Genomic DNA, 15292 nt, shown 5'->3' with positions numbered 1-15292 from the left:
GTCTCAGCTGGTATGGACTTCTCCATCTGGTAAAGAGACTTGTTGACTGACCTAAAATGCTACCCCAGAATATCTAGAAGAAAAGTTTATGAGCACTGAATAAATTCCGTCTTTGGCCATTTTCTTATTCAATTTTAAGTGGCCAGATCATGGCTCCCTTTCTATTACTCAAGTTCTTTGTGCTTTTAACATGACAACAGACAAATTAACAATTGCCTAAAGTGACCACATTTTTCTGTGTTTTAGATCCTGGAATATTTGGAATCATAATCATTGTTTCTTGGGGCAAATAATTACTACTGGTTATCTGACAGAGCGTAATCATGATAATATACTTCAAGAAGTCAGTGTTTCAATTATTTATTCATGGGTGACATTTATTTGCAGTACTGGTATAAAATATTGTTTCATCTTTTAAGTTTGCTATGTTAAATGTATGTCATAATCTGTCAGAAATAAATGAACAAATTTCTACCAAGTACATTACTTACCCCACTATTTTTGTTTTTGAGACAGGGTTTCTCTGTGTAATAGCCTTGGCTGTCCTGGAACTCACTTTGTAGACCAGTATGGCCTTGAACTCAGAGATACCCCCTGCCTCTGCTTCCTAAGTGCTATGATTAAAGGTCTGTGCTACCAAGGATTACCAGTCTATAATCCACACTGCCAGAGGAGCTTGGGAACAAGGAGGACCCCAGGAGAAGATTGCATAGTCCCTTGAAGAAGGGGATGAGGCAAGAACCCCTGAGCAAAGTGGGAGCATGGGGGGGGGAGGAAAGAGGTGGGAAGGGAAGAGGGGAATGGGGAGAACAAGAGGACTGAAACAGGGGAGGAATAGAGGACAAGAAAGGAGATGCCTTGATAGAGGGAGACAGTACAGGTTTGGAGAGAGGTCTGGCACAGGGGAAATGTTAGGGGATCCACAGGGATGACCCTAACTAAGAATCCAGGCAGTGGTGGAGAAGATGTCATTGATGCCCTTCCCCTATAATGAGATTGATGTCTACTTTGGTTACCATTCCTAGAGCTTTCATCCAGTAGGTGACCAAAGCAGAAACAGGTACCCACAGCTAAGCACTGAACCATACTCCTGGAATCCAGTTTCAGAGAGGGAAGATTGATGAGCAAAGAAGGCAAGACTGTGCTGGAAAAACCAGCAGAGACAGTTGACCTGACCTGGTGAGAGTATGGAGACCCTATTCATAAAGCTGGGGAACCAGCATTGGACTGAACCAAGCCCTCTGAATGTGGTGCCAGCTAGGAGGCCAAAACAGTCTATGGGACCTCTAACAATGGAGCCAGTGTTTATCCTTAGAGCACAAATGGACTTTGGGAGCCCATTCCCTGTGAAGGGATACTATTGCAGTCCAGATACAGCAAGGAGGGCCTAGGTCCTCCCCGAAACGATATTACAGACTTTAAAGGTGCTTCGTGGAGGGTCTCGCTTTCCCTGGAGAGGAGTTGGGGAATGGGTTGGGGGGTTGGTGGGGAGCATGGGAGGATGGGAGGGGATGGATATGTAAATATGAGTAGTAGTTAAATAATTTTAAAAAGGTCTGTGCTGCCACCCTCCAGCCCCAACCCATTTATTAGCTTAGCATTTCCATATCATTATTACATGTGGGAGATACTATCTGCTAATGCTGCTACATTCTAATTCTACAAATACAAATCTACAGAATAGGAAGAATGGGTTCAACACTGCTTTTTCACTTGACTAAAACCTAACATGAACAACTAAGCCAAATATATGGGTGGAGACATTTTCTAATAAGCATTGGCCATCTCCTATTGAAATAACAAAAGAAACTACCAGAGAATAACCCCTGCATTAATAAAATCAACAGGAGGACTACACACACACACACACACACACACACACACACACACACACACACACACACACATTATATTTTATTCTGGCATCTGAAAATTTGCATTATACCACTTATACCACTTGATATTTGCCTGATATGGACATTTGATTGAAGAATACAAATGTTTGGGTACATGTCTTTTTTACAAATGACACCATACAGTTTTCTAGTTTTAATGTATAAAGTATATGTATACACATATACACATACATATAGGTAAATAATTCTAGGTTATAAAACACATTTTTGTAATTTTACTTATTTGAATTTTATACATCTTATAGAATTAAATAGTATTTATTTAAAAACAAATAGTAATAGGGCTCAGTGAAATATTTTTTTCCAGAAGATATTTTCCAGTAAAAGATTTGTAGAACATTTATATAAGCAGAGGAATAGTCAGCTAAACATAATTTTCTAACTTACAAACACATATCATATTGAATTTCAGCATGTAAAGAGGACTCTGGTAACAGCAGGACAATAAAAATCACATCTCTAGCAATTTACAAAGTCTAGTTTTCCAGTGGCAGTTTTAAGAGAGTATAAGCCATACACATTTGTTAGCTTTGTACCTTCTTTATTGTTACTAGCTTAACGTAGAGGGGGAGAAAACATCAATAAAGAGCATAGTGAAAACAGGTCATTCCCATAAGCCTAAACAAGAGTCAACACATTGTGGGCACTCACAGCTAGAGGATGCCTCAAGTGCTGCGTGCAATCAACACTTTCCTGGCTCAGTTTACAAAGAAAGGACTCATGTTTTCATCTTTTGTTTGTTTTTCTAAAATTAAGAGATTTGAAACCCCAGTTGATTTTAGTTTCTCAAATAAGAACATTAAAAGTAGCTGAAACACTTTAGGTCCTTATTATATAAGCTCATGGTCAGTAGCACTCAATAATAAATCAAAACCAGCTGCATTTTAGGTAATAAACCAGGAAAGATATGACAGTTTATGCAGAGACTCGGAATAGTGAGCACTCAGCCCTAAATAAGCAGACTCACATATCACCTCCCCTCAAAGTTCAAGGAACATCATGGAAGGGGAGGTAGTAAGAGCTGGAGGGTGGGGAAGAGGGGAGGAGGCTGTGAAGTGCTATCATCTAGACGACATCTATGCTCACCACTGTACCACCAATGCTGCAAGGGTTATCTTCTGGACAGGACATAGTTGTTGCACTCATGAATAAAAGCAGCTATGCTTGCCTGTCCACGATCAGCATAAGATCAAAAACTACCAAAACTCCAGCATGGATGAGGAAAAGGCTCATGAGGTCCCACCTATAACTGAGGAGCTATTGGCAGTTGGTGGTGACTGGGGGAGAGAATTATTGTTTCTGGGGGCAGGATGTGGTCACTAGTAGGTTCCCTAATCTCCGGTGGATGGCTCCACACCAAAGTAGATACAGGAAGCACTAATTAGCCTTGGTAGAGTTATCAAAAGGAAAAGAAGGGAGGGAGGGAGGGATGGAGGGAGGGAGAGGGATGAAGTTGGGAGGGAAAAGTTTTATGAGGGTAGTAGGGAGGATATTAACAAAATACGTTATATATATGAAATTCATTGAGAATAGAGAAATAGTGTTTAATATATGTCTGTACTGAACATGTAGTGGGTTTTTGTCATTGTTCCACAGGGTATAACGGCTATACACATAGCATTTTCAATGTATTAGGTGATATAAAAATAATTCAAAGTCAATTAAAATACTTATGAAGACGTGCATAGGACACACAGCATTTCCAATAAGGGAATTGAGTATCTGTAGATTTGAAATGTTCAGACAAGTCTTCAAACCAATCCCCTATGAATATCAAGGGATAAACAGACCCATACTTCGTAACTCAAAAGTTCTCTGCACTAAGAACAGTGCGTTTGTAAATTGGACTTTTGTTGGAACCTCTTGATCATTCTAGTGAGTATATTAGACAGAAGTCTCATTTTCTATGACAAAATAGCAGGTTTCTGAACTTGGATTCCATTGCCTGTAAACATAACATCTGGAAATCAACACACAGCATGCTATTTTTCAGAGCTAATTTTTTTTACCATAACCATGTATCCTTGGTAGATATGCAATTTCTCATTACTTCTTGAATTATTTAGTCGACAATCAGTGCATTGTGTCACTCAAAAATCATCAAATTTTAAACACCAGAAAGGAAAAACTGAGGTAGTTTAATAAGGAGTTTTTAAAGCAATTATATACTTATTCTTCCACAAGGAATTGATATTCAAATGTAGCTGGTTGATTTTGTTCAAAAAAATGCATTGCAAGCAACCCAAGAACCCTGTGCACTTGTGACACCAAACTAAAGAGCTGTCACAGACTTTTCTTTCTTTATCTCATAGCCAAAGTCAACCACATGACCTTACTCATACTATGGAAAAATACATGTTTTATGGATCAGACACAGACATAATTCATGTGTATTTTTCAGCTTGCAATACTGAAAGGGATCATTTAAAGTCTAATAAGTAGTAATCAATGCAGGACCTTCTAGGCATAAAGATGATTATGTGAATATTATGTGAATATTAAATTTGATCATCAGGATTGTGATTCTCTCCTGGAAACACTGTCTTTTCTCTTGGATCCCTATTTCTTTCTACATATTTTAAGTAGTCTCCATAATTGTTCCCACCTTATGGTAGAAGGGGTTGCTTGAATGCAGCACTCAATAAACATGAAGAAGCAGGAGGAAAATCTTAGGAGCAAAATATACTGAATGTGTGTTCTTTTTAAATATTTGAATAGCATATGTTAATTACACACAATAATGGATCCCATTATGGCATTGTGATGCATGTACATAATGTATGTTGTTTATATTCAGTTCTAGAGAATCTGTTTATTACCATGAAATACCAGCTATGTTCAGAGGAAAAAGCGCAAATTTTAAGGGTTCTGGTGACTACATTATAGAAAGCATATTATGCTTTGCTTAGTTTCACTGATCTCTAAAGATAAAATCCTACCAATTAACCAAAAAATACATAGAAATAAGACTTAAAGACATGGCCTGACAATAACTATTATTCTAAAGCAAAAGTAGTCAAGGGATTTCTAAAAGACCCATTGAAATGGTTATAATTTTAATGGATTTGTTTTCCTCAATTGCATGGTTATTGTATGACTATCTTTTCTTTCTCTTTCTCACTTCACCGAGGGAAAATAATTATCATGTAACTTACAACATGTGTAAATTGTCCTGTAATTATAGAAGATACTCATTGTCTCTATAAATACTTATAGGAGAGGCAAATAACTGATCACTGCCAAGAAAGCTAGACACAAACCACACTTTGCACCTGCCAAAACTGTAGGTTTGTACCGGAAAGATTTCTTACATGTTTTTCAAGGACCACAAGATTTCTTAGAATAAAACACTGCTTAAAGGTATAAAATGCAGAGTTCACTTTTCTAAGAGGGTGGTGTTTAGGTTACAGGGATGACATCTGTCCTTGGTCCCCCAAGACCCACAGTCTACCAGTATCCACCCTCCTTTGAGCCCCAGGGTACTCATGCCATGGGCTTCATCCACCTGACTGGCTCTGCTTGCTTCTCTAGCAGGAGCTCAGGGATGAATGCAGGTACTTCTTACCAAGGTTCTCACTTAGGACTGAGTGCTTTGGAAAAAAAATGCTTCCAGTCTGAAGCTTTCTCCACACTTTTCTCCGTAACCTTGTAGCATTGATAAAAGTGTCTGCTGAAAGGTGACCCAAGGCATTTCAAAGTCTTGTGAGTGAGTTTCTTGTACATTACCCATACATTTAAACCACCCTTACATGAAATCTTTTGGAATAACTCTGATTTTAGTGTGTAATCTTTTCTGTAACAGTTAACTCCTTTTTGTTTCCTTTTAAATTTTTTCTTAATTTTCCCCCAGGTAAAATTCCACTAATAAACCAGTGTCCATGCTAACAAAACTTTTAGTCAGAGACATAGTCACATGGACCAATGATACCATAACATAAAAATACAATGCCCAATGCATCTTTGCATCTTTTATATATAAATGGAATAAATTTAACTAAAAATTCCTGACCACTAAGTAACTTTAGAACAATTTCTGTCAATCACCAATATATAACGGCTACTCTAATTGATGCAAATGTTTTAGTGACAAAGCAAATTTATTATGTATGTTGTATAGAACATACAAAAACTAAATGTCACATTAAACTATATCATGAGCATAATTCAATAATTCATCTTTACAAACATATAGAAAGGATTACCTTTTCACCAGTTTCCCCTTTGATGCCTTCAAGTCCCTGTTCTCCCTGTAAAAGAAGAGTGTGATGTAAAGTAATGAGAATACTTCTTACAGTTCATGGAATTTTCAAAATACTAGCGATATCTCTATGACTAAAAAAGTTCAGTGACTTCAGTAACTCACTCTGATATGAAGTTCTAAGGCAATATTAACAATGCAAAGTCTGAAAAGTACAAAATACTCAGGGAACAGCCTTTTAGACACTTCCCTAACTTCTAGACAAATCTCATCCCCATAAAGCCAAGCATCCTGCACCCTGCGTATTAAGTGTCTGAGAATGGAACCATCTAGATTTGCTTTGAGAATTGAAGGAAGCAGCATAGACCAAGTTTGCCACTCTTGTTGTCACTAGCATCTCATTAACCCCAGAAGACACAGACTTCTTTGAAACCTACCTTCCACATGAGTGTCTAAGGAGAGGTTCATCATGAGTTTATTTAGAATTGAACCTTGGAGTCCTGAGTCTACCTCCACCCCCACATGCCTGCAGCCCTAGACTCCTCTCTGGTCTGTTCATGTGACTCACAGTCACAAAAAGAGCTGTTCTCTTTAACTCTACAAAGTGCAAGTATTTCTTTTCCTCATGAACCTTCTCCAATTTCTTAGTTTATTTTCTGATTTAATTTGCTATAAATAGATTGATGACATTACCATCAAACATTTGGTAAACACTCATTGAGAGCCTCCTAGATGTCAGGGACCTATGGTTATGTAGCTAGGAGGTGAGTGTTAAGAGATCAGTTTTATCTGCCATCCACTCACTGGGGGTTAAGGCACACAGCATTCAGCCAGTATCTTCTTTTTTGTGTTATTTATTTATCTATTTATCTATCAAGTTTCATTCTACATTCCAACCCCAGTTATAACTCCCATCCCTCCATTGCCTCCCATCCAGCCCACCAACACCCCCTCCTCCTTCTTAAGAGACCAATATTTGTGTTTATTTGTTTCGTTTTTCTATTTATGTTTTTTTTAAGTGAAGATTTTTATGTATGCCAGGCTGTCCTTGAGTTCACTATGTAGATCACAATGGCCTTGAACTCCTGATCGCCCTGCCTCCATCACAGAAGTGCTTGGATAACAAATAAACACATGCCATCATACCTAGCTAGAGATGAAAAGTTTCTGATTTCAACTTTTCTGTACTGCCTCCACAAAGTGGCACATGATATAATTAAAATCCACATGGATCATATAGATTAAAATGTGAGCTCTTATCTTGTTGTTTATAGATAATTTATGAATATATTAGCATACATATACAAACAAATGCATGCAATGTGTAGAAACATGATTAAATAATTGTTTTCTGCTTCCTTTATTCTAAAAACCATATTAGAAAACAATAGATTAGTTCATAAGTATTTTTTATCACTAATGCATGGGCCTAACTTTCTTTTAATAGTCTTTCCCCTTGAATATAGAATTTAACTCCATCTGGTAATTCAAGCTGACACTGAAGCTGCTAAATGCCCCTTAGCGCACTGGCCACGATGTCAGCATGATGCAGCCACCACAAACAGCTGCTGGAAAGTCCAAAACTATTTCCCAGCAGATAAATCTGCGTATCCCTTGGCTTGAAACTTAATTCACAGATGCAGCACATGCTGTACCAGTGGGATTTGTCTAGAACTGCCGTGAAGGGACTCGGAAGCATGCGGTTTCATGGCTCCAGGTCCAATCTTATCATGTCTATGGGCTAGGAAAAGTTAGCAGTTTTAAAGCTGTAACTATAAATGAAAGTATATCTTTTCAAATGACATATCCGGCTTTGGGGAAAAACAAAACAACAAAACCTAAATGCATAGCAACTTCTGCCATTTTGTTATTAAAACCTGTACTGCTTCACCACAGTATAGAAATGACATGTTTGGCTTTAGGGGACATCTAAAATTGCATCAATAATGCTCTCCCCTGTGGAGGGATTGTCTGGGCTGTATCATGACAGCTGGCCCCACCTGAAGTGACTCCTCTTTCCTCCAGGAACCTGGAGTATATTAGTTTCTGGGCATCCAGGGATGCTTGGCACACAAAGTTGAGCTTGTTCCCAGAGAGAAAAAGTGGTCCTTGGATAGATAGTAAAGGATCCAGAGGAAGTTCATGTTGGTGAAGAGAAAGATGCCAGGCACGGAAAAATGTACCATGGATGGTGAAAATCTTCTTCATCATGAGTATGAATGTACCACTCTGAAGGTTTTTTTAAATTATTATTATTTATATGAGATTGAATCCATAGCCTCATACAGGATAAGCAAACACTGTGCACTAAATTATCTCTGCAGCCCACTTTTTATTTTTCATTTTGAGACATGATTTCACTAAGTTGTCAAAGCTAGCCTTAGACTCACTCTATAGGCTATCAGTCTGCAATATTCCTGTTTCAGCCTTCCAAGTAGCTAGGAATATTGGTCTGTACTGCCAGACAAAAGCAAAAAGGTATGCTTTGAAGAGTTTAGTGGTGTGTGATCCTTGTACTGTTAGATATTTCATGTCATTGTGAACATTTTGCTTAACCCAGTCTGAGAAGCACAACACACAACATGCAAATAGGAACTAATAGCAGAAAACACTGTTCCATTGTTCACTCTGATTGATAACAGAAAAATGTTTCTGGTACAGCCTTAACACCTCCATGGCCCGGAGAGGGCATCACTACTGATTCTTCGGGAAGGCATACTGTTAACACCCTGGAACAAATGTTTCCTTGAGATGTCTCTGAGAAGTAAATGTTTCTATGAGTTCTCCTTGGAAAGACTGGTTTATTAGCTTAGTTTGTAGGAAACATTTATAAAAACCGTTACCTTTTGACCAAGTAAGCCTGGAATACCATGTAAGCCATTTTCACCCTAAAAAGAGTAACCAAAATAAATCCTATTAGCCACAAATGATACTGAAAAAGACCCCCCCCCCTCACATATACCTTTTTTTGGTTGGTTGGTTGGGTTTTAGGGATGGGGATTCTCTGTAGTCCTGGCTGTCCTGGAACTTGCTTTGTAGACCAGGATGGCCTTGAACTCACAGAGATCTGCCTGACTCTGCCTCCTAAGTGTTGGGAAAGCTGCAGTGTTATGAGAAAAACTAACATTTTTTCTAGATATCTGTCACATGTAGGATCTTCCAACTTTCCATTATGTCACAACTCCATAAACATCACCTCAAATTTTAAGGTGAGGGAATAGGGGCTCTGAGTACTAGTCTCACAGTCTCAGGGTTATCCAATTTGTAATATCACCTAAGATGTCTAGTGAGTGCTCAGTGATTCCAGAGACTGCATATTCCACATGCTATTTAGTGATCTTTCTTTCTTTCATTCATTCTTTCTTTCCCTATCATTTATTTTCTTTTTCTTTGCTTTAAAAAACTCTGGGCATATTAAAAAATGTTTTTTATGGGGTAGGCACTGTTTCCTGAACAGAGTTACTATTCTCATAATCGTCTTATATAAATGGGTACACAGTGACTAGGCTTCAAACTCTTGCCCTTCAGCTGTGACCAATATCCTGCTTCCCTACACGGTCTGTGTTTAATTGTGTCTTATAAGTGTCTTCTTTCCTAATATGAGATATCACATATGCACATATGCATGCTTTTATCAGATTATGGACATGCTTATTTCTTTATCCATATCTCTTGATTGCTGTGGGGTCAATTCTGAAGTTGTACCAAAGGCAATTCTACATGAAACAGTTCCCTTTTCACATGGCTCCTGTCATGGGCATGAACATTTTCAGCAGATGCCTATCAGGTTCCATTACTGGAATTCTTGGTCATTATGTTGACAAGTCTGCTCTGTGAAGAGCACACCAGTTAGAAGGAGATACTTCATGGGGTGGGGGTGGGGTGCACATTCTCAGTAAACCCTCGGGCATTTACTTCAGTCTAGGAATTTACCATGGCTCCCAACTGTCCAGACTCAGGCAGCTCAAAATAAGCTAACAGCGCTACGATCTGCTCCATTTCTGTGAAATATTCCTAAAATTCACTTAATAACAGTTTCTAAGCACTACCAAAAATGTATTATTTCTAAGAATTATTTCAGGGAAGATAAACATATTAAGAAGAACACCATATCTTCGAATTTTAAAATAACAATGAGATACTATACCTAAATATTGAGATCATAATTTTATTACTAATACATTTTTGAAAAGTTTTACTGTTTCTTTTTCCTTTTTTAAACCAGAAGTGTACTGCCATATACATGCACACACCATACTTTAAGAGCTAAGGTTTTTCTTTGTTTAGACTAAATTATCAAAGTATTCTTTAGTGTAGTTGCAGTTGTCATAAGGGCAAAACTTGGCTGTGGTATGTAATTACATGTGGAAGCATCACAAAATAGTGTAATTATCAGTACACTAAGCATTTCTACCACTTAAAAGTTATTACAGTTCTTCACCCGAGGCACCAGGCAAGACAAGCAGAAAGCTGCAGTACCATCTGATAAGGAGTTAAAGAAATAGTTTTCCAAGGAACATTCTATGGAAATGAAGCTTCTATTGCTCATCCCTGAAGTATGTCCACTTGTTCCTAAGAAACAGATTATCTTCCTCAGTTGATCCAATATAGTATTTTATATCATGCTGCAAGTTACTCAGGATAACAAGATACAGCATATAATCCACTAAAGCCCAATGATACGGTATTTACCCTGCCAACAGCCCATTTTGGAGAAAGGGGAGTGGTAAAGATTCTTCCTCTCTTCTCTGTTAGCAGCCAACTTTTACATATCATGTGCCCAGAGTGCTGGGCACGGGTGTGTCTTTAGTTGATGTATTTTGATTATTGTAGTTAAAATATGGTGTTCCCCTATGGCAAGTGTTAATTGATCTCTCCTCTTTCCCTACTTAGATATTTAAAATCACTTCTAATTGTCTTTAGTCCATCAGAGGAGTGTGAGCATACTGGTTCTCATTGCTATTTTGGGGGTGGTGGATATGAATCACCATAAAAGGACATAATTCAAGTATGCTAATGGCAGGTGTTGATACTATAAAACTTTATTTAAAACATTTATGCCAGTAGCATCAATCTTCTTAGTGCCTATTCTGAAACACAGGAGCAAAACCCAGTCAGGGAAAACCTAATTTTACTTATAAAATTAATACTTGCCTAACACGAGTGGAAGGACACATATCTGCTTTGTGTGTGTGTGTGTGTGTGTGTGTGTGTGTGTGTGTGTGTGTGTGTGTGTTTCTGAGTTCCTGCTTCCTGCTTCTTTTTTCTCCCAGTACCATACTAAAGAAAGTATAAATGCTTCTCTTTTTTCTTTCAGTCAAGATTTTAGTTCATTATTGTAAAAAATATGATCAATAGTTTCAAAGATATCATCATACTATTCAAAACTCATTTCTGAGGATATTCTTTCTATTAAAAGCCTATTATATATATATCACACCTATACTTGGTGTGAGGGGAGAATTGAATTCCAAAAGTTGCCCTGTGACCTCCTGTATGCACCGCTCACACATGAACACACACTCTCCCCAGATTATATAATACATAAACTGTATTTATAGTAACCAATCATCATTATAAGCTTCCAATTAGCTTTTTCTATCTGATTCATGTTGTGGAGCACAACTAAAAAAGACATATGTATGCTTACGAAATTAAAGCTTTCTGAACCTAAAGTTTAGCTCACTCATTTCTGTTATCCTAAATTATGGGAGAAAAAAAATCTTCTAGCTCTTATACATGACATCCATTTGGGTCACTATCAAGGCTTCCATTCAGTAAACCATTAGTGACAGTTTGGAGTCTTAATATTATGACACTGCTCTCTGGATATACACTGGCCACTCAATACATGTCTTAAAATGTGGCTTTCAAAACTCAGCATATTATGTCAGAAATGGTCCCACACAGAACAGAAAGCAAGGCTATAAACCCCCCCACCACACACACACACACCTTGCTGTTTGGAATGCTAAGTGTTCTTCTATTAATGTAATAATGTAATTTGCATAAAATATGTTTGCATATACTGATTTTGTAACCAAGTATAAGCACTACCAATACTTCTTTTCAAAGGTAACAATTACATTTCCAATTCTTTTTCAAAATAGTCAAATATAAGTTATATTGAGCTTTAAAAAAAGCTAAACAATTTAGAAATCATCTCCCTAGTGAAGTTAAAGAGACAGCGACTTTTGTAGGATTGTATAAAAATCTGGGGTCCTGTGGAATTGATGCCATCTTTTAAAAGTGAGCCTGTCAGAAACAAAGATTTGGGATTATTATATTGTCAAATAGAGGTTAAAGATAGTCTCAATAAATTTGAAACTGCAATACCATGGTAGGAGAATCAAGACATTTAATCTGAATCATCGTACTGACAGATCTGATATGTGGTAACTGATACCTACATTGAGCAGTCCACCAAGTGAAAGAAGACTTAAGATATAGAGCACAGTGCCATCAGCCAGCTCCTCGTTAAGGACAGTGAGATACCAGTCACTGCAAACCATTTCCTGTCCAGAGTATTCCTCGTGATGAGTAATTCATAGTGTGACTCCGTATCAGTTACCTCTACTAGAGCTTAGCTGTGTTAAAGCCAGCGGTTAACTTAGTTTTTTAGCCTTGCAGTAAATGATCATGGAATCTTGGAGGAAGAAAAATTCCTAGTGGTAATAAAAAAAAAAGGAAATTTTTCCATTTGGGACTGGATGAAAAGAAAGCCAGATAATGAAGACTGGCTATGCTTAAGAGAGCAGGGAGGGCAGGTGACGAGGAAACCGGAAGCAAATTCTGGAGCTGTACACACTGTCCCTATTACATTTCATTCTAGGAAGCAGCACTTCTAAGCTTTGCTAGGTAGAGAGTCTCCTTCCCCCCTACTTCCCTGAAGTTTGCTTCTGCAAAAAGCCTTGGGAGTTCTTACCAACCAACTTTTCCATTGATCCCTCAACATAGTTGTGTTGATGAATAGAGCTGGAGAGAGAGAGCTAGAGACCATGCCTCACCCTTTGCTCTTTCCAGTTCTGTCAGCACCTGAAGCCACGCCCAAAGGGGTGTGGCCACTGTTACAGATTCACTGGCAAGATGTTGCTACATAGTTGTCCACAGCTGTCTTTAATTTCCTTCCTGTACTTTGGGGCTAAGATCTCTTGAGTTCTGCATAATTCAGCTAGCACTTATGAAGACTCTATCAGCGTGGATGTCCTCTGTTGGTCCAAAAGTAGGCATCACAGAGATGAGATAGACAATGATTCCTTCAATTCCAGGAGCTCCCAGGGATATAGATGTACAAATACTGGTGGTGTAAACAAAATACTATGTGAGGAGAACGGAGGGGCTTCCAGTTTGCTTGCTGGACCACTTTCGTTAAAAAAAAAGAACTTTGAATATGGTAATCTGTGGTGATGTCGATGACAATAAAAGATCAAAATATCAATTGTCTGAATTCATCTTCAGTTTTCCAATTTACCTGATAGCTTTACCTAATATCATATACTGGTGCAATTGGCCCTGGCTTGGCTGGCTGAAAGATGCTTCTGATGGAGCCACTTCAAGAAAACTGTCCTATCTAAAGTCACAGATGTCTGAAACAACAGCAGTTACATCTTTAAATCCACCAAGATTTAGTATTCTTCACCAAGAATAAACCAAGAATAATATAATTAGCCACTAAGCTATGTAAAGAATCAATGTGTGATTTTTGCCAGGTAGTATTTTAGTATTTATATACTACATACCAAGTACATGTTAAACCAAAAAGGGACACTAGCAGACTGGGTTCCTGAAATCTGGCTAACTGTTTGGTAAATAAAAGTCAAGTGCTTGGGTGCCAGATACTCTGCATGTGTTGAGCTCATCGTCCATCTGTTGTGATCTCTGCCAACTGCTCTACTTGGGATGTGAGTGGAAGGCATTAGAAGGGAATAAGAAACCATTAAGAAATAAAGTCAGCTGCAGAGTGAGAGGGTTTCTTTTTCCTACCCCTCCATTACCTCTGTCCTTCTTACATCCCTGCTCATTTCAGTGATACCTGGTATCAATATACAACTCCTGATATGGCAATGACAAGCCACCCCACACCAAAGCCAGGGTTTTTCACCAATAATGTTTTAGCCTTGAGACTTTAGCCAGTGAAACTGGAAAGTAGAGTAATGAAACTATGACTTTTGTGGTCATTTTCTATAAATATTAGTTATTAAAAGAATTTTGAAGCTATGGATTTGATAAGCTCTTCATTATTAAATATAGTTTTAAATACACAGGTATACAGCTGATTACTTTTTGCAAAATACAAGTTGATTATATAATTAGTTGATGACCCTGAAAACTATTATTAGTTTTAATGGAAAGGTGAACCGTAACCACATTGAGATGTAATTGTTTTTCTTACAAACGTCACATTTTTGATTGATAACACTTGATATAAGGGTAAAAATGGCATTTTTGTTGGCATAAAGTTCACATTTATGTTACCAACCTTTAAAAATATCCTATTGTTCAACATGAGCTGAATAAGGATGATTATCAATAGACACGCCAAACTGGACAGGGGAAAGCCCACGAGGCTTCAAAACTACACAAAGAACTACAAGCAACTAAGGAATGCTGAGAACAGCAGAAATAGTTTCCCATCAGTTTATCCAATACCAAATGCCCAGCCCTGAAAACATGAATGCAAGTAACATTACACAGATTGCCAGGTTATACTTAGGAATATATATATATATATATATATATATATATATATTCATGGAATAGAAATTTAAAAAGAGGCCATGAATTTACAGAGAGCATTTGGAGGGAGGAACCAGAAGGGAGAAATGTAATTATACTATAATCTAAAATTTTTTTCATTGGATAAAGTTATGTTCTTATTTAGTGACTTCAGTTTTTGTAGTAAATTGTTACATGCAAATACATATTAATTTTTTCTTAACTTAGGGAGAAACTGTGGAAATAAGCTTAATTCTGATTGTCCATGGAAAAATTAGGTAAAACCAAAAATGCAGAGAGGAAGCCAAACGACTTAAACAAAAATTATTTTCACTAAACGCCTATAAGTTTCTTAGTCTCTGAGGCATTAACGCCACATCTGGACCAGGCTAGAGCAGAGCTCATTAGGATTCACAGCCGCTACAGGGCTTGTCTGCACATACATAAGCTGAAACAGCATCTG

At 37.7% G+C, this 15292-nt stretch overlaps 1 protein-coding gene across 1 annotated transcript in view; it reads right to left on the bottom strand.

Annotated features, from left to right (window-relative positions):
• Col19a1 (collagen type XIX alpha 1 chain) overlaps positions 1-15292 on the bottom strand; it is a 298074-nt gene that overhangs the window by 223267 nt on the left and 59515 nt on the right. The window contains exons 9-10 of the mRNA XM_027392846.2: positions 8958-9002; positions 6119-6163 (exon numbers count right to left, since the gene is read on the bottom strand). Of these exons, the coding sequence (XP_027248647.2) occupies positions 6119-6163; positions 8958-9002 (90 nt within the window). The remainder of the gene's footprint in view (positions 1-6118; positions 6164-8957; positions 9003-15292) is intronic.

Source organism: Cricetulus griseus (assembly GCF_003668045.3).
Source record: "Cricetulus griseus strain 17A/GY chromosome 1 unlocalized genomic scaffold, alternate assembly CriGri-PICRH-1.0 chr1_1, whole genome shotgun sequence".
NCBI classification, from domain to species: domain Eukaryota; kingdom Metazoa; phylum Chordata; class Mammalia; order Rodentia; family Cricetidae; genus Cricetulus; species Cricetulus griseus.
Note: the sequence above shows the minus strand (reverse complement) of the source record. Positions and strands in the feature narration are given on the sequence as shown.